Here is a 20,435-nt window from a genome sequence, read left to right as displayed (position 1 = left end):
ACAAAACATACTGCAGCTTAAAAAACACAAAGTATCCTCCTGACCCAGAGACTAAAAAAGGGTCAACTGAGAACATGGAAGGGAGGAGTGAGAACAACGGTCATCTCTCACATTACTCGCTTTCTATTGTGCATCTGTACATTAGTCTGCGAGGCGGCAGTAACCCCTGACCCGCTCTGTTAAAAAAATCCCCCCCCCCCAAAAAAAAAGGAAACTGGAGAACGGGATGGGGAAGCGTGGGATTGGTGACTCCTAAAACACAAGGATTCGTTGTAGTGAGTGAGGAAACATTAGCTGGGACTTTGGGAACTCTCTGCTGCTGCTGCTGCTGCTGCTGCATCTTTGTGCGGCCAAGTCCTGTCTGCTGTTTGAAGGTGGGAGCCTGCTGTGTGTCATGGTAACCTAGTAAGAATTTAGCACATGGTGGCGTGGGTGGGGGTGGCAGCAACTGGAAGGGTCTGAGCACATTAAACCTTAGAGCTGAATTCACTGGTTTCCCACATGTCTTTACATGTTGGGTGTGAGTCTTCTTTTTTATGGGGAGAAAAAATGTCAGCCATGGTTTCCAGAAACACTGTAAAAAAAAAAATTAAAACTATTATTAAAAAAAGGCATTAAATTTCACAAAAAATGGCACCATTTTCCAAAATAATTCTCTAAAAAATAAGGTTTTATATACTGTAACACAAAAAATTTATTTTTAAAGAAAAAACAGCACCCATGGTTGCAAGAATAACTTTCTAAAACAGTGTAAAAACAAAAATTGAAATATAATGTGTTTAAATGTGTGTTTTGTTTTTAACATTTGGACACATTTAATTTCAAAAAAGTTTTTTTGAGTTCATTAGCAGTACTGCCATGCTGATTCAAGAGCTGTTGGATTTTTGAAAGTTTAACTTTAAATTTACAGGATGTTTTGTTTTTGTACAGCGGTGCAACTGCAATGCTGTAAATGCGTGTCCTATTGGGATATCAGTTGAAGAAACTAAAGGAAGTCTTCAAGGTAGTACTTTTAATTTCATAATTCTTTTGTGGGCAAGTTTATGTTCTTTCTTCAATGCTGTCTATTCATCTATACTGAATGAAATATCTTCAGAACAAGTTGAAAAATGTTAATTAAATTTGGACAATTTATGGCCATTTTCATACACACACATGTTTTGGGTGGCTCATATATAATAAAAAAAATAACATTGTTACAAACAGAAGGATTTCCTTCACTACGCTGCAGTCGATGGCTGCCTGATGTCTGAACCCAAATTTCCCTGAGGGACCTTCCCAAAGGGATTAATAAAGTATATTCTATTCTAACCCATGAGTGCTGAGTTTCCTGCCTTGTCCTACTTGTTTTGTGGCTCTTTCTGCCTTCGGTGTGGTCTTCAGTAAGTGAACAGCGGCTCTATTGAGCAGAGATCATGTGACTGACGGTGACGCACCTGCCTCCCCCAGAGTATTCTAGACTTAGATTTTCTAGATGTTGTGGAAGGGTTCTTCTTCACCATGGACATAAACCTGCCATAATCCACTTTAGTTGTCTTCTGTGGTCTTCCATATATTTTGTTGTTGCTGACCCAGTTCATTCCTTCTGTTTAAGAGTAGAAGTAAATGGAGACCAGATCTGATTTCTTCAAATTGAACAAATGTTCTGTTATTAACAGTCATGGTCACTGTGACCTTCTGTCTGTCCTCTGAAGACAGAGGAATGTTTTAATGGGATATCATCAAATCAAGCTCAAATGTCCACCTGTTACAAAGATCACTGTGACCCACACCCAGAGACCACTTTATTATGCACACCTGGTCACCTGCTCCTTCAGTCTAATCAGCCAATCAGATGTCAGCTGCTCAGTGCATTTATTCATGTGGTGAAGACAACCAGCTGGAGTTCAGAAGAAAGGTGACCGAAGTGACCTTGAAAGTGGCAGGTTGTTGGTTCAGAAGCTGTTGATCTACACATCATTTATAGAGGATGGTCCCAAAAAGAGGAAATATCCAGTGAGCAGCAGTTCTCTGTTGATGAATGAAGACCAAAGTGCAGTTGTTTGGTCCTAATGGTCACCACCATGGCTGCTGCTTCTGATTCTCAGCAACCTCAGCACGAGTGATCCGAAAGCAGATGCAGAGAATGACATGAAGAAAGGCAAGGAAAAATATGACCCCATCCATCGGGTCAGATGACTCCTGGACGTGGTCCGCATCCGCTGCCTTTTCTTTTTACCACCCCCCAAACAACACCTGGCAGTGGATAGGAGGATGGTTGCCACCAAGGCCTGATTAGGCGTCAATAAAGGCTAAACCCACAAAATGGGGGCTAAAGCCATTTGTGTTGGCTGATGTGAATGGATACACAGTGAATTACACTCAACAAAAATATAAATGCAACACTTTTGTTTTTGCTCCCATGTTTCATGAGATGGACTTGAAGATCTAAACTTCATTCCAGATACACAATATTACCATTCCTCTCAAACATTGTTCACAAATCTGTCTAAATGTGTGATAGTGAGCACTTCTGCTTTGCTGAGATAATCCATCCCACCTCACAGGTGTGCCACATCAAGATGCTGATCTGACATCATGATTAGTGCACAGGTGTACCTTAAACTGCCCACAATAAAAGGCCACCCTGAAATGTGCATTTTGTTTCTGCTTTATTGGCGGTCTGGGGACTCAGAACCAGTCAGTATCTGGTGTGACCACCATTTGCCTCATGCAGTGCAACACATCTTCTTCGCATAGAGTTTATCAGATTGTCTATTGTGGCCTGTGGAATGTTGGTCCACTCCTCTTCAATGGCTGTGCGAAGTTGCTGGATATTAGTGGGAACTGGTGCACGCTGTCGTATACGCCGGTCAAGCACATCCCAAACATGTTCAATGGGTGACTGGGACTGGCTACATCATCTACATGGACAACTTTCACAGCAGCCCCCTGCTCTTCCACCACCTCATCCAGCAGGGATTTGGTGTTTGTGGCACATATCGGGAGGGGAGAGCCGGTGTGCCAAAAACAAAAGAAAATGCACTAGACAAAAGCTCACCAAGAGGAAGCATCCGCTAGGTAAGAGGTGGTGACCTTTGTACGTCAAATGGAAGTACACCCGAGAGGTCTCACTTGGTGGAACATTGGCAAAAGACATGTGAGCAATACCAGAGAGTCCCTGTGCCCCAGACCCACAGCAGTGACTCAATATAAAAAGTATATGGGAGGTGTTGACACTTCTGACCAAATGCTTGGCACCAATTCAGGCAACCGCTGAAAGTCAGTGGTGCCCAGTGGTTTCGCTGCTCCTCCAAGCAGATTCATCAGCTCTGATGAACTACAGTTATTTTGTCGTGATAGTTTTAAAATTTGACTGGAAAACTGACATTTGTATATAGGTATATATTTTGCTTTTGCACTTTTTCACCTATGAATCAAATGTCAAATTAAAACTTCATGTGCAACAAGAACATTTTTCCAACTAAAATCCTGAAAAATCAATTTCATTTTGTGTTTTTCCTTCTCTTAAAACTGCTCATACTTCAATAACATGTACAATAATAACTCACCAGATGTTAAAACAATTTAACTACTGTAAAGGACCAAAGCACTCACACATAGGGCATTTATCTAACCATTTAATAGCCATAATATCAAAATATGTCCAAACATATGCCATTGTTTGCCTCAGTAGCATAAAAGTCACTTTTTGACACTAATTCAACACCATATAATCTTTCGAGTAATCTCTGATTGCTGTAAAATGGTCATATGAGAGATGATGACTGTTTTTGAAGCATTTAAGGACATACAGAAAAAACTCATGACTGTGTAGGCGTCTCCAAACTTAATAAAAACTAACAAAACATTTAAAAATCCTTGCCAAACATTTCGTCATCCATGTTGACTTTGCAGCGTCTTTTTTGACCGCAGGATATTCTTGCCAAGTGTCTTTGTTCACTCTTTGGTGTAAGTATGTCAGTGGGTTACATTGACACCAGTGCAGGGCTTGTAGGGAGGGAGGAGCCGGCGAAGTGTGTCACATGGTCTGCGATCGCTACTGGAAACAGTCACTGCAATAACCACTCGTCCACACTGTTGGAGTTACGCCTGTAACGCAACCATTTTCTCTCTTGTACAATATCTCTGAATGGAATACACCGCGGTGGTGTTTGGAAGTCGGACCGAGTGAAAGCGGCTCTCTGTTAGTGGACAGAAACGAGGAAAAGCGACCCTGCGGACGTCGATAAAAACAAAAAAAGCGTCTCAGAAAACTTAACAGCTCTGCTTTGGTATGAGACTTCATTTCTGTTGACTGTAATAACATTTTTACCAGACTAATTTTCGCGAGGTCTTCGTGGAGTTTGTGTTATTTAAATGCTTTAGCTAAACAGCTAGTTTTTTTGTCGAACCGGGATCCGTCAGCGACTTTTCAGTTGCTGAACACTTAAACAGAAAAACGGCTTCAGCACTGAGGTAGCAGAGGAGGAGGAAAACCCCCAAAAACGAGACATGGAGTCAACCAATGCTGGTGAGTATGCTTCAAACGGTATTTAAATAACATGTAGGTGCAGGCTGCGTACTGTGGTCATATACTGACTGGGTTTAGCAAAGCTATGTGTGTTCAAAGCAGGAGTAGCATATCGAGGTCACGTTCTTATTTTGTGTCTTTTACCAATGTTGACAGTCTGACAAAGTTCTTTAATGTACCTTTAATGTGTTAACGCTATAGGGAGTGCTACTGTGTTCAGATTAAACTGGGTTAGGAGTGCCAGTGGGCTGTTGTTACTATCCTAATAGTTGGCTCGGGCAGCACTGCAGTTGCTTTTCCTCACATGGACCCGTCAGCCTAGCCATGTGTACCTGTGTTTACGCTCCCCGTGCGTCTCCTCTCATTGGACGAGCGACGCAGTGACGTAGACATTGCATAATTTCCACCAGCAAGCTGGTGTGTGGTCTCGCCGCAGATACACGTGAGGCAAGTCGCCGCTGAGAGCGGTGACCCAGTTTTCCCCAGGAAGGAACATGCTTGCTCCACGTGGGGGCGTGTTTAAAAGAAAAAAAAACTTAGGAAGTCATGGTGCATTCACGGCGCATGGGATAATACTGTTTCTGGTATAAAACCAGTCTAATTCAGGTACATGGACCCGAAAAATCTAGAATTGACATCTAACTCTGGTCAGATTTTTGGATGTTTATCCTTATTAAGTATTTTTAATGGCAGCGGTATAGGCTTATAAACGTAGGCTTAATTGTTTAAATATTACATATGAATTTAATGTATAGTCTTACTAACTTCCTTTAAAAAGCATAATAGAAAAGAGTTTACAAAGCTGCCCCAGTTATCTACTCTTTTAGTAGATAATTAGTAGATAAATAGTAGAAATTAGGCCAAAACGTGTCCTACTCACTTGTTAAATCAAAATCTATAATATATTTCCTATTGTACTTGGACGCATCACATTTTTCTGGTTCCAGTACTTTTCTCTTTGTCGAAGTTAAAAAAATCTTGTCCTTTTTTCTTCTCTGGTTTTTTCCTTTTTCTTTATTTTTTCCTATAAAACTCGAAAATAATTATGCACTAATCAATCAATGACACTGTTGTTTACATTGGTGCTATACATACACAGTACAAACTCATGTTTTTTCCTTAGAATGACAAAATGGTCCGACTGAAGGTTTACTTCTTAAATTAGTGATTTTTGTTTTTACTTTAATCTGTCTTTTTAAAGGCATTATTTATGTATAAAATAAAATAAATCAGAACAACAACAGAACAACTGGATTGCAGTGTAATTTGCAAGACATTTCAGCGCATCTTTCTAGCATGTAATTTGGAATTTGCTCCAATTATTTTAACATCTATATGCGTGAATGGCAAGAGAGATTGGGCAGGCTACCCTACTACACACACCCTTGTGAAGCCTACATTATGTAATGCCTGTTACCTAATCATTGAGACTGGCAGGGGAAGAAATCAGGTCAGCCTTTTGCTGAGAGAGATCGGGGTGGGAGCTCAGCGACTGGTGGCGACAGCAGTCTGTCTGCTGTGATCCTACTGGCTGAGGGAGCTGTTGTCGTATTCTGATCTGCCCTCTTTATGTTAAGCTGGTTGCAGGAAAAGCATCCTGGAGCTGGCAACGGAGTTGCAAAGAAAACAACAGAGAGAGATAGCCAGAGGAAAAAAAAAGAAAGAAACGCCATGTACAGACAGTCCAATTGACAAAAAAACAAAAAGATGGCGACACCACAGTGTTGGACATAGGTAAACTGCAAGGTTTAAATAGCTGTGTTGATGATTTTTTTTGTTCAACAACAGATGATTTTACTTTTCAAAAAGGTAATTAACATAATAGGAAATGATGCATTCAGTGGGGATTATTACAGGCATGGATTAGGTGACTAATAGTTTCCATTTTTAAAGCTACAAGGCCAAGACACGGCTTATTGCTGCATGTTCTGTATTACAAATCCCAAAGTGCACATTTAAGATGTCCATATAAAGCCTACAGTGTTTAGTAAATTTAAACAGTGCAGGTTAAAGATGTCAGGCTTTGCTTGTCCAGCCCTCCTCTCTGCACAGCATTAAATAGTCCCTGCATGAACATGGCCTATTTTCCTCTTTCCACACCAGGCGGTGTAATAGCCTACATCAGCTCATCCAGCTCCGCGTCCAGCCCGGAGTCATGTCACAGCGATTCCTCCAACGGCAGCTACCAGTCGTCCTCACCTCCCCGTGGCTCCTCGCCCAGCCAGCTGAGCCAGCAAGCGGACCCTGCACAGGGGACTCAGAAAAGTGGACGATCTTCATCCACCGCAAAGTGTGGTATTACAAGTAAGACGGACAGATGGGACAGTATCGGTAGGAATGGATAGAAAACTTGTCTAGTATGAAAATATCTTCTTCAGTTACCATGTTGTCACTGATATGTTCTCTTCCAGATGAACTGTAAGAAATTGTTTTTCTATCAATTAGAAATCAACGGCCTGGTGCTGCTGTGCAAAGTGTGCGGTGATGTCGCCTCTGGTTTCCACTACGGGGTCCACGCCTGTGAAGGCTGCAAGGTGAGGGCACCATTCCGAAACACACACAAACACACCCATGCAGGGCGAAGGAGGCGTGTGACTGTGCGACGCAGCACTTTGGGTAGAAGTTAAAGTGGGTCACTGCAGGCGTAGCCATCTGTACAGCTACATCCAGAGAGTGAGGGAAAGTAGTTCAATCTCCCCATATTTATATCAGCTGCCCCTCATACTTCATGTTGCTGTGTGGCCTAGTTAACTGTAGGGAGCAGTACACAGACACTGTATCATTTTTTAAACACTGAGCTGATGGACTTTGGTGTGTTACATTTTTATTAAAAAAATAAAGGCATTCTTTCTTAAGCAGTTTTCTTTAGTTTGACAAACGTCTAAAAAACAATTTCTTAACTGTACTTTAATATTTAGATTTATTGAAAAATTCAAATTTTAATCTGATCTGATATTTCATACAAATAACTTCATGTAATGCATGTTTTAATAAAGAAGCATGTGTGATAACACTTTTAGTACAATTAGAAAGCCACAATGGACTCCATTGTGATAAGCTTTTGTTAAACATTTATTTTCTGACATTTTTTTATCAGCAGGGCTTTTATCTTTATCTACAGTAGATGCAGAGTAGAGGATGTTAAAATGCAGTGAAATAGTATAGTATATGGACCATCCTTTTAATAAAGTAATAAAGTAATAAAATTGAACAGGAGATTAAAAACACAACCAGGTTATGGTTAACACTGTACTGTATTGTGTTGGACACATAGGGCTTCTTCAGAAGGAGCATCCAGCAGAACATCCAGTATAAGAAGTGCCTTAAGAATGAGAGCTGCCCCATCATGAGGATCAACAGGAACCGCTGCCAGCAGTGCCGCTTCAAGAAATGCCTGATGGTGGGAATGTCAAGAGATGGTAAGTTGCTCATAAGAGCTCCACTCTCTGATTCAGTGTCTTTTGTGTAATGTGAAAAAAATGGGAACTCGATCTTAAGGCTAGCCATCTTAGTAGGGGGTATTACAGCAAGAGAACAAAATAAAACAGGACCATGGGGAAAAAAGGGTGGTTCATCCCTTTAGCAATGTGTGTAATGTTTTATTCCAGTTTATTGTAAGAGGACTTATTTTGATGAAATGTAATGATGTTAACTGATATTCCTCTGCACGTTCAGCTGTGCGCTTTGGCCGAATCCCCAAGCGGGAGAAACAGCGCATGCTGCTGGAGATGCAGAGTGCCATGAACAACATGATGAACAACACCCAGCTGCAAAGTCAGCTGCACAACAACCAGATGCTGCCAATCGCCAAACCGCTGGCGGCCAGCGCCACTAATCCTACCTCAGAGGACGCTGGCCCCGCTCCCTCCTGCTCTCCTTCCTCTTCACCGCTCTCCAGCCAATCAGATTCCAGCTCTGACCCTGAGCCCGCTGTGTCCATGGACACCAGCCGCAGCTCGGCTTCGCCCAGCACATCAGACAGCAGTGAGGAGGAGGTGATTGGCTCAGTGACCAGGGCCCACCAGGAGACCTTCATGTACAACCAGGAGCAGAGCAGCCTGACACCTGAGGCTTCGCTGCCTTCAGACCCCCTGACCGCTGGCTCTAACAAAAACACCAACAATTGCACAGAAGAGCAGCAGGACGCCTGGAACCACCGCAACAACCTGGTCACCATGGCAGCCAACGATCCCCCCTCTAACCTTGGCTCTCAGGGTCAGGAGGAGATCCCCTCCAACCACTGTCCCTTCAGACTGTCCAGGAGCACCGCTAACACCAGCCACTGTCCGGCGTACATACATGGAACTGCTAATGGAGCCTACAGCGGGCCCCTGTGGAGAGGAAGCAACAGAATGCATCTGGTAAGATGAACAGGGGCAGCACCTAGTCAAACATAATTCTGAGAAAGTAAAAGAATTGTTGACAAAGAAGGCATCATCAAAGGCTGAGATCCTGATCTGATGTCCATCCCTCAGGTCTGTCCAATGAACACATCTCCTTTCGTGGACCCTCAGAAGTCCGGCCACAAAGTTTGGGAGGAGTTCTCCCAGAGCTTCACCCCTGCCGTCAGGGAGGTGGTGGAGTTCGCCAAGAAGATCCCAGGCTTCAGAGACCTGTCCCAGCATGACCAGGTCAGCCTGCTGAAGGCCGGCACCTTTGAGGTATGCGTTCCAACAGCAAGCACCAGATGTTTGTCCGGGGTAAGCTCAGAAACTAACGTCAGAGGTGTTGTTGTGTCCCGCAGGTGTTGGTGGTCCGCTTTGCCTCGCTGTTTGACGTGAAGGACCGCACTCTCACCTTTCTGGGAGGGAAGAAGTACAGTGTGGACTCTCTGAGGGCCATGGGGGCTGGGGACCTCCTCAACTCCATGTTTGACTTCAGTGAGAAACTCATTAATTTGGGCCTCAGCGAAGAGGAGATGAGCCTCTTCACTGCTGTGGTTCTTGTCTCTGCTGGTAGGTTGGACAGCCTGTGGAAATTGTTGTATATACTGATACTGTATATACTGTGGAGTTCAACAGGAGTGAGAACTTAACGCAGTTAATGGGTGCAGTGGTTATAGCCTTATTCTCCAGCCACCCACCAGGGGGTGATGATACATGATATTTTTGACATCACTGGCTTAATTTCTTTATTTCTTTTACTAATGTTCTATTAATAATTAGTTGGGCAACCCATAGCCTCCAGGTGTCGTGTATTATGTATTCCTATCCCCCTCTCCCTCCCAGATCGCTCCGGCATTGAGAACGTGAACTCCGTGGAGGCCCTGCAGGAGACGCTGATCCGCGCCCTACGAATCCTGATCACTAAGAACCACCCCAACGAGTTGGCCATCTTCACCAAACTGCTGCTCAAACTGCCCGACCTGCGCTCGCTCAACAACATGCACTCCGAGCAGCTGCTGGCCTTCAAGGTCCATTCCTGAAGTTTTTTTTTGCTTTTACCTTTTCTCCAGTACTTGACCTTCACACCCCACCACTTTCCCAGCACAAACCGGAGTTGACCCAGACCACAAGCTCCGCCTCACCTCCCGCTCACCCGTACCTCCACCTGCTACGGGTTCAGCTCCTGTTTGTAAATGGACATGGGAAACGGGCGAAGAAGACCATATTATGTTGTTGTACTGTATTAAAGGGCGTTGACAGCCCATGCGATGGTAATGCATACATACATGCAGGCACACTGATCGATGTACATGTTTCTCGTGTTTGTGTGTAGTAGTTGTACAAATGTTAGAAGCACTTTTTCTGTATAGTGTAGACTGGTATTTTTGCATTCATAGTGCAATATGTGACTGCTCTTTGATTTAAAGTTGCATAGGGAGGAGGTTCTTTCCGTGGCGCACATGAATTTCAGATGGTGCTGCGCTCGTGCGATGACAGGAGACAGACACTGAATGACTAGTGATGTTAAGTCCTCTTTAAAAAAAAAAAACACAAGAGGAATGTGGACAGTGAGTCCCAGCTTTCCACAAAAATCTGAATGAATTTGGGAGCAGATGTCTTATTTTAGGCCTTTCATGCAGTTGTATACTTGCTATGCTGTGTTTTCATCAGTTGCAGGTCATTTGTTTTATTTTTCTAAATTATTTGGCATTGTGACAAATCAGATGACAGATTCGATCAAGTTGTTGACTTATGATTGAAGATTTCTACTCCTTTGGAGATTCCCCGCTGTCACCAGCAACTCGCACCCACTCCCATAAACTTCTTTTTCGTTTTACTGAAATGTACAGACTTTAGCTGAGTGTAGTTAAAGTGAACACTTAGAAATATTCCATGTAAGATATGATTGTAATGTCACTGATTGTAATTAAACAAAAAAAACAAAAAAACAAACATACAAAAAAAGAAGCCAAGCGGATGTCATGGCCGAGTTGCTGGTGTTGAAATATTCTGCCGTCTTTTTGTTCTGTGTCGGTGAATCCAGAATGTCTGGCCTTTAATATCCAGAGCTTCTGTCCATTGTGTTAACATTGCTGACATGTGGTTCTGTTCTCCTCTGTGAAAGGATTGCAGTATGCATAGATTTCTATATAAATATATACATACTATCATACATTACTGTATAGATGAATATATCTATATAATAAATTTTCTAAATGCAAAGGTGTGGCTTAGATTTTTTTTTTTTTTTACAGATGCCAGTTAATCACAAGCTAAAATGAAATGGTCACAGTGATTTACAAACAAGCTCTCAGTCACACTGTCATGCTAAAGTTACTACTTTTATTGCTTTTTAAAAATTTATTATAAAAATATAATCATCTGATTGTCGTGGGTCGTGGTATCAGGCAAATACAACCTCAGATGAACAACAACATGTTGCCTTTTTTATAGTGCCATTTAATATAAATGAAGCCAGAAAGTAAGTAAGTAGGCCGCCATTGCTTCCATAGGATTTAAGACGGTGAGCTGCAGCAGGTGCTGCTAATCATCAATTAATTGAATGGATGCTGTGTCACAGGGCTAACTCGTTCGTATGATAAATAGGAACCAATGTTTACCAGGTCAGGTGTTCCACCCGGAAGGAATACATTTGCTGCATTTGTTTACCTGAGGTACTTATCGTGTATAAATATGTTACATTTGTGTTAAAGTGTGAAAGTGTTAAAGTTCAAGTTTTTTCCCGGGCTCCGCTTTATTTGTAAAGATTACCTGCGCGCTGTTAAGCTTTAAAAGTTAAAAACTTTACACTTTATTGGAAGTTGTAGAGACACATTCCTTTTCACATGGAGATTATACCGACCATGGGACGCTGTGGAGCTTCTTCCTGCTTGTCTTCTTTGTGGAGGTATGTGCTATCGATTATTTCATTGAACTGTGGTTTAATAGAAGGTTGTTTGCATGTTTCTGTTGTGGGTTTTATTGACACAGTAGGAAAGGGGGAAGCATGAAACTGTTACAACAGCAGGAAATGAAAGACACTTTCATGCAAAAGACAGTGAGTAATAATAAAAATAAAGAATTATCATTATTAAAAGTGACACCTCTAATAGACAGAATATGAAATATGTTTGACCTGTTTTTTTCAAACAATTTATTGTATGTATATAATAAATTATATAACTATATAGAATAACCTACACTTTCAGTGCACAAAAGTAATGTATGAACTAAAAAATAAAATGTACAAATTACGTAAAGATTTATTTCAGCATTAGAAGATGAGGTGTTTGAACACAACCATGGCAGGATTCTAGAATTCAATGGAAATTTGATCCGCGTGTGGGGTCTTATCATGGCTGTGTTAGGGAGTGTATGACAAGCATTGTGTAATGTATTGGATGATGGTGGACCTGAATGAAGTAGAAACCATTCTTGATGATTGTCCAATCACCACGTTCTTTTTGCATGAATTACTGCATCAGTGCTGTGTGTCCTGCAGACAGTCAGACTGTGGCCCTGCTGAGGGGTTGTGGAAGCTTAGTGCTGTCTGCAGCTCATCTGTGTTCATAGACTCTCTATGTGGTTCAGGTCCAGTGAGTTCTGCTGGCCAATTTACCCAGCTTTTGGTACTTTTGGCAGTGTGGGAAGGTGGTAACCTTTGCACCTGTTCTGGGTTAATTAGCCGATTACAGTGTGACACCATTAGTTTACAATATTGGACATTTTCACAATATTCACTTTTTTTGAAATTTTTTTTTTTTTTTTTTTTTTAAACCAAGCCACAATCATCAGCATTTCACTGTGTACTAAATCTATAAGAGAGTTTCAATTTTTGAATTGAACTACTAAAATAAAAGAACTTTTCCACAATATTCTAAATTGAGATGCACCGTGCACTTGCCATTGTTTTAAGACAGGCAAAGAGTTTGGCCCTCTGCCGATGTCGTAATCATCATGTATCCTTCATCCCTATGTGCTTCCAGGCCTTGTGGCAAAGTGTTGAAATCATTCATTATAAACAATACTCATAACCATAGACAGGGCATCCGTGATGTCACCCTCAGGTTTGTGAAGAGGCATTTTGAATCCCTGTGTGAGGCTCTAACTGTTGATATGTTGGCAGCCTAAACTCCCAGAATAGGCAAGGCAGGCAGGCACTAAAAGCAGGAAGCTCACATTGTGAGTTGACACCTGGCTGTCACTCAAAGTGATCACGCCCATATTTATTTAAAGTCTCAATATAAGTAGAAAGAGTTTTATTAAATTTACCATTATACAGTTGTTAGTAAAAGAGAACATTTCAATAGAGTCCAAAAGCCCTTTGTACCAGGCTGTACAACATTTACAACGTTTGTAGGTAGAGCTGGCCATTTTAACATGGTGGAGTTTGTGGAGATTGACTCAATTTTGCCCCCAGAGGCCACAGGGGGAACTGCAGCATCAAATTGAGTTTTCTCAGCCCTGGAGGTTTCAGATTGTTTTAGAATTATTAACACAGGTTTTAACATATTTGAATATGATTAAGTAGATTATTTTTCTTACATTTTTATTTACTATTTTATTATGATTAATTAAATTTCACATCTATAAAATTATCATGTAGTTTCTGGAAATCTGGAAGCTGCTATTTGTTTTCCATGAAAACAATATACACCTGTAAAAAAACTCCAAGTCAGTCACACTTCTGTGAAATCAGCCTGTCCAGTTAGGATCAACACTGATTGTGAATCAGTTTCAGCTGCTGTTGTGCAAATGGAACAGACAACAGGTGGAAATGAGAGACCGTTATCAAGACAGCCCCTATAAAGGAGAGGTTCTGCAGGTGCTGCCCACAGACCATTTTTCTGCTCTCATCCTTTCTGCCTGATGTTTGATCACTTTTGTCAGTGCTCTCACCCCTAGAGGTGCATGAGGCGGTGTCTACAACCCACAGAAGTTGCTCAGGGAGTGCAGCTCATCCAGGATGGAACATCAATGAGAGCTGTGGCAAGAAGGTTTGCTGTATCTGTCAGCACAGTGTCCAGAGCATGGAGGAGATACCAGGAGAGACAGGTCAGTATACCAGGAAACATGGAGGGGGCTGTAGGAGGGCAACAACCCAGCAGCAGGACCACTGCCATTAGGTACCCGGATGAGACCCTCAGACCCATTGTGAGACTATATGCCTGTGCAGTGGACCCTGGGTTCCTTCTGATGCATGACAATGCTAGGCCCCATGTGGCTGAAGTGTGTCAGCAGTTGCTACATGATGAAGGCATTGATGCTATGGACTGGCCTGCCCGTTCCCCAGACCTGAATCCAATCTAGCACATCTGGGACATCATGTCTCGTTCCATCGACCAACACCACGTTGCACCACAGACTGTCCAGGAGTTGACTGACGCTTTAATCCAGGTCTGGGTATAACTCTCAGGACAACATCCGCCTCCTCATCAGGAGCATGTCCAGGTGTTGTACAGTGTCATACAGGCACGTGGAGGCCACACACACTACTGGGCCTCATTTTGACACCACTCAAGTTGGATCAGCCTGTAATGTGATTTTACACTTTTATTGTGAATATGGTTCCAAATCCAGACCCCCAGAATATTTCATTTATTGAGATATAGAAGGTGTTCCCTTTTATTCTTTTGAGTAGTGTATTTTTAAATGACGTAGCAGTGTTAAGTTTGCTTTTTAGCAGGCAGAAAGTGGCTGAGTTTTGTGGGTTCAATTTGGTGTTTCCAGTTTTAATTTTATATACTTACTGGAAAAAAAGCAATGGTGCAAAAGAAGTCACATGTAAACAGCTCTTCAACTGAAAATCTTAATATAGTATCTGATGTGATAATGATATGAAAATACCCCACTAAAAACATAGCCTTCATTACCAGACAGTAAGTGTGCTATGGTAAATGAGATGCAAGAGCCCCATCTGGTGGAGTTTATAAGCCACAGAGAAGCAATTGACTGCAAATCATCAAACCTAAAATGCAGTGCAGGTCATCAGTCCAGCATTTATCCGAGTTCTTACAAAGGTAAAATGCAGCTGCCCAATTAAATTAGATTAATTCAGGATTGAAACTTTAAGTTAAGGATCAATTCGACACAGGTGATTAAAGTACTGTTTATTATAATGATTAACGGCTACCATGTTACAAAGGCATGAAAAAGGAATGAAGGAAAGGACACCGTCTGTAAAACATTACTACTTACAAATAAAAAGAAAATACAGTCTCATTTAAAGAAAGCTCCCTACAGCCTGCTCAGTCTACAACAAGCCCTGTCTCTTCAGATCCTCATAGGTCTTCTTGTTGACCACGTTTCCACTTGAGTCCTCGTACTCCTCCTAAAAAAAGAAAAATATAAGTTATAATATCATAATAATGTGTAATGGCACCACATGTGTTTTAACCTTACCTCAGTATCTGGCTGCCACCGCTCCAATGCCTTTTGGGACTTCAGCTTAGCCCACACTGGAGTTGACAAACACAACATTAAACATAAATTTCCACAAAACAAAAAAAGGTCAGGTTTTGTTTAACATGCGGTAGCACTTACGGGAAACGGCGTCCTCAATCTGTGTGACATTAGCAAAGTGAGCGGTGTTGGGGATCCCCAGGCAACGCATACCGTGAGCATGCCTCCACTCCTACAAACAAAAATACATGTTTTCAGTACTTAATATTTAAAAGCCTCTCTGTTAAATAACTGCTAAAACAACATACTGCAAAGTGTCTCTGGAAGGCTTTGGGTCCTCTGTAGGTGTAGTTTCCACAGATCTCACAGTTGTAGTTAATGTTCAGCCCGTGGAGTTTATACAGCCAGTATGGAATTGGCTTGAGGGAATAAAATGCATACATTATTTTAGGCTTGATTGAGGAAAAAAAAATGATAATCTGAATATTGGGATTTGTGGTTGTATCCTCACCTTGCCATCCCACCCCAGGGGCAGGTTTTTGGGGTTGTAGATAATCTCGTTGTCTTCGTCTTCGCTCTCGCTTTCACTGAGCTGCTCCTCCTCCTCTTCCTCTCGCTCCTCGCCAGTCCTGGCCTGCTTCCTCTGCACGTTCTCATGGGTCAGCTGCCTCTGCTCCTATAGCAAAAAATAAGATCCATTACAGCTCTCGCATCAACAATGCAATGACAGCAAGCTAACGGGCGCATATGCGTGTGAATTCTAACATACGATGTACTGACTTACCCCAAGGACCTCCACATACTCGTAGACTTGAGCTTCCAGAAAGCCAATTTCCTTATTACGCTCTGTGTCTCTGCAGGAATGATGGATGGAAATTGCTCATTATATAATCATGAAACATGGTCAGTGTCAGATTGAAATCATTATATCCACTTACTTTTTAGGGCCTTTGGCTTTGGGATTCTTGGCAAACAGCGACGGGTCAAGTGATTCCAGGGATTTGCCTTTAGTGCTGAAGAGTCTCTGTGCTCTCTCCTCCAGAGTCCTGCTCACAGACATAAGCATTGCTTGTTTCATGCAAAATACTGATGATGTTTAATGTTTAATCTATTTGTCAGATTTGTCCCGCCCTTCGTCAGCTGTGTCTCAATTCAGATGCTTTATCTGACCCACATTCCAATGCAAAGGGTTCCATTAAAAACAAACGAGATGTCTCCTTTGTGTCTCCAGTAGCAAAGGATGCAAGAGCTGGACCTTCAACATATCTCAAGATTCCTTGAGCCCTGAGCTCTTCAAGGTGTGTTCTTTATTTTGCAACTCTTTTAGTAAACTTTATCAAATCACTGATTCATTATTCACTCACCCTCCACACTTAAGTCCCAAAGCCATGAGAGCAGACTTCAATCTGTCCAGACCCAAAGAGGCCAACTCCTGTGTTAAACAATAGGATAAAAACCACATAAATTGATGCATATGTAATGCTAAATATTCACATTAGAATGTTGATTTTATTTTTACCTCCCAAGAAGAAAAAGCAGAGAGGTCCAAATGAGCTCCAGCGTGTGTCAAAGCACTGCTTGTCTCTTTCTACAATCAGAAGCCAAAAAGGGGTCAGAAAGGATGACTGTTAACCAAAAGTCCTCACACATGTTGGCAAGGAGAACTTACAGGCCAGCCTGGAAAGGTCCCATTGTCCCACTTTTTCTCAAAGTCTGTCAGTACTTTGTTATAGAGATCATTCTGGTCCTGCAGAGGTTTAACCCTGTCTGTGTAGTCTTGCAGGTACTCCAGGAGCATCTCCAAATACCTGCACAACCAATGACATGCATTTTTCTGCCAGCTGTACAGTTACTATACTTTTAAACGTGAAAGGCAGATTGGACCTACTTTTTGTATTCTGCATTTTTCCTGTCTTTGGGGATGTCGAACAGCTGGTCGAATGAGGACAGATACGTGATATACTCTAGTCTCTGTAAGGACAGATGACATAGACAGTTAAGATTATTCCTTTGTTTGAGGATAATTTAAGCATCAAACATAATAGAACCTAACCTCAACTCCCTTCAAGTTGATGTATTTCAGGTAGCAGTCGTGGAGGTCAAGATAGCGTCCATATCCTTCCTCATCTGTGAACTCCACCATATCTGCAGAAGAAACAGGTCTCACTAAAGCATGCACTTCACAGATGTGTAAAGTTAGTGTGAAAGAGTTGTAGGGAAAAGGTGTAACTAACGGAGTTGCATCCGATACATACAAATTAATGACAAATTTAGACTTACTCTGAGCCTCTTCGCTGGGGTTGTCTCGGGCCTTCATCAGCTCCTCAAACTCAGCAGACATGGGAATGGAAATCTACAGGAAATACACACAGAATTAGCTTAAATTGTGTTTGCAGGAGACCGCTCCATAAGTACTAGTATGTTTAAATAAATACCTCATTTGGGTGCTTTCTGTGAAACTCCTTTATCTGTTTCAGTCTGTTGTAGAACTCTGCAAACTCATTTGGTCCCGTGATGGCTGCAAGTTCATCCCTCCTCATTCTGATAAAGTTAACAGAGCATGATCTGGGTGCTTTCAACAACATGTTTAATTTAGACAAAGTTCAGAGCAATGGCATGAGACACTGGGGGGAAAAAACGTACCCATCTTTGTCTTCATAGGAGTCCCTGAGATTTGCGCTCACGTCCATATACCTCTGTTAAAAGATAAACAGATCATCAGCCTGTCTCACCAGTGCTGAACATTTCACTACTATATCTCCAAAAACTACTCATGTTGAAGGTTTCACTAAGAAACACGAGTATTTTATACGATTAACAATACATTGGATACCATAAATATTATTAAGAAGTCAGCGAATTGTAAGCTGCACATCTTACAAAGGTTAGTTACCTCTCCACCGAGTCTATCCTAACATTAGCTTGATAATCCTAGCCGTATAAATCAAAGAAAACGCTCACTTACATCCAACATTGCTCTTGTTCGATGGTCGGAATTAATTTGCTCACGCAGCTAAAACGAGAAACATAAGTTAGATTACCAATATTTGCAGTAAATATTAGCAATAAGTTAATGCTAATGTTAGCCCAAAGCGGCACTACTTACGGTGGACTTCTTGTGTAACATTTCCTTTGTTTTGGCGTCCATTAGCCTCTCTTTCTCTTCGTGGTAGCGACGCTGTTGTTCTAAAATAGTCTCCATGGTTTAGAAATATGTCGTAAGTACTCTATAGACGAGAAAACAAGCAAACCTAAAAAATGAAAGCCAGTGGTGGCCCCGCCGTATCTGCTACGTTTGTTTTCAATGGCGCATGTTGAGGCGCTATAGTCCGTCGCTTCGCCGAGCGTAAGAGGAACTTTAACCAGCAGAAAGGTTCCGCAGTTGACACGAAACTACAGCGAAATTAAAATTAAAATGGACTAACTTGAGAAATATGTTATACGGATAACCAAGGAAAGCACTATTTTGTGGAAAATAGTGTTTTTATTTAGTTATTTTATTTTTTATTTTATTTTATTATCTTGCTTAATGTAGTCTGCTTAGAGCAATTTAGTTAGGACCCGAGCACGAAACGTGCGAGAGCCCTATTAAAACCCTAGGGATTATTCCCCCCCCCTTTCCCCCCTAAGATCGCCTTTTTGGCGGCCTTAACATGCTCCAAAACTCACCAAACTTAGAAGAAAACGTAGAAAAATTCATTCGGGTGAAAAATTTTGAAATTTGCTGACTTTTGAAACGCACATAGGAAAATGGCTCTATAGCGCCCCCTAACGTGTAACCCGTTTTAGCTGGGTACGTTGCCTGGACTGTCAACAGTCCACTGATGTCATCAAAAGGGACAATTCAAAAAACTCATACCAAAACACTTTCCAAAGTGTTACGGTGTGGCGGGTGCGTGGCCTCAAAGTTGACCATTCGCCATTACAAAGAAACACCGTGTTTTCTGCAGTACCACCAACATACTTCATGCAATGTGGACAAAATCTTACAGTACTGCTATTGACCCGAGTCTAAACAGATATATATGCTAATAGGATGATACCGTCACAGCGCCACCTACTGGCAGCAGGAAATTTCTGTTGTAAACGTGTTTGTTGTACGTCTCTGGAGATGAGAGGAGAGGAGAGCATAGGAGAGGAGACGGCGATAACCCCGCGGATCGCAAGGTGTGCGAGGGCCCGCAATGCTGCTAGCAGCTTTAATTTTATTCGAAATAGATAATAGTGCAATGGGTTCCTAACAATTTCCGCACATTAAAAAAACACTACCCTTAACTGTAATACCTATAAATAGAGCCTCATGCATCTGTATAACTATCATTTTTGGGTAATTGCTGAAATATTGTTGCACAGTTTTCAATTAAGACGGATTGGCAGCATACTCGGCATTCTTCCTTTCTGCATTTCCTTTGTAGTCTACACTATCATCAAAGCCGGCCATAGCGCTTCAGAGCACACGCCAGCGTGGGAGCGCGCACGGAGGCGGGCTTATTTTTCAAGTTACGGCTAAAAAGGAAGAGACCGGAAGTAAGGAATCACTGTTTATAAATTAAAATCTTCGTACGCATATACATTGGAGGCATGGGGATATATTCAGTTGTATAGCCTATATTCAATTTTTATTAGTTGCAGATAGCAGATCATGCCTGTGAGGCAGACAGAGCAACGAGAAAAAGTAGAGTACTCTTGTACTTGTACCAGCTTGCAATACATCATTTAAAAACTTAATGTAACTAACTTTAACTGCCTTTGTCCGTGCTGCATATCGGGAAAAACATGCATCCTCAGAATTAGTTCAGCTAGAACTGAAAGAAAATATTTTAAATTATATATTCTTAAAAAAAAAACATTTTTCTTCCAAGGCTTTTATTTTGGTAGGAAACGCCGGAAGTTGTGTTTGTGCCTATGGCTGCAGAGGCTGTCGTGGTTTCGCACATTTTCCAGCAGTCAGTCAAAGCAACGGACGGTAAGCAGCGTACATCCAGCGGATTTACGGTAACACGGTGGATATTATCGCACATTTCTCCTCCCGCCCTTCGTCCAGCCTGCTTAGAAAGGTGAGTCGCTGTTATTCTCTAACTCTCCAATTAGAACGGGGCTTCATTACGTTATCTTATGTAGTAGGGGGCGGCGGC

General features: G+C 41.9%; 3 protein-coding genes across 3 annotated transcripts in view; 2 read left to right on the top strand and 1 right to left on the bottom strand.

Annotated features, from left to right (window-relative positions):
• Positions 1-4,045: 4,045 nt before the first annotated feature.
• On the top strand, positions 4,046-10,496 carry nr1d2b (nuclear receptor subfamily 1, group D, member 2b). The gene is made up of 8 exons (XM_028399622.1): positions 4,046-4,513; positions 6,617-6,817; positions 6,959-7,047; positions 7,788-7,932; positions 8,189-8,874; positions 8,989-9,174; positions 9,258-9,468; positions 9,742-10,496. Exons 1-8 carry the CDS (start codon positions 4,495-4,497, stop codon positions 9,936-9,938), a joined length of 1,734 nt encoding a protein of 577 aa, XP_028255423.1. The 5' UTR covers positions 4,046-4,494; the 3' UTR covers positions 9,939-10,496.
• A 4,495-nt stretch (positions 10,497-14,991) lies between these two features.
• Positions 14,992-18,630, bottom strand: sf3a3 (splicing factor 3a, subunit 3). The gene is made up of 17 exons (XM_028394866.1): positions 18,407-18,630; positions 18,266-18,313; positions 17,944-17,996; positions 17,736-17,841; positions 17,581-17,653; positions 17,354-17,445; positions 17,189-17,271; positions 16,970-17,108; positions 16,820-16,888; positions 16,665-16,732; positions 16,239-16,346; positions 16,085-16,154; positions 15,812-15,976; positions 15,609-15,719; positions 15,442-15,532; positions 15,301-15,356; positions 14,992-15,229 (listed from the first exon to the last, which is right to left on the bottom strand). The coding sequence occupies exons 1-17, from the start codon at positions 18,500-18,502 to the stop codon at positions 15,152-15,154; spliced, it is 1,506 nt and encodes a 501-aa protein (XP_028250667.1). The 5' UTR covers positions 18,503-18,630; the 3' UTR covers positions 14,992-15,151.
• A 1,590-nt stretch (positions 18,631-20,220) lies between these two features.
• The window catches only part of LOC114432511 (ubiquitin-conjugating enzyme E2 E2-like), a 46,774-nt gene continuing 46,559 nt past the window's right edge, over positions 20,221-20,435 (top strand). Inside the window, exon 1 of the mRNA XM_028400565.1 lies at positions 20,221-20,357. The gene's annotated coding sequence lies outside the window, so the exon portion shown is untranslated. The remainder of the gene's footprint in view (positions 20,358-20,435) is intronic.

This window comes from Parambassis ranga, chromosome 2 (assembly GCF_900634625.1).
Source record: "Parambassis ranga chromosome 2, fParRan2.1, whole genome shotgun sequence".
Taxonomy (NCBI): Eukaryota; Metazoa; Chordata; class Actinopteri; family Ambassidae; genus Parambassis; species Parambassis ranga.
The sequence above is the reverse complement of the archived record's forward strand: the minus strand, read 5'-3'. Positions and strand labels throughout refer to the sequence as shown.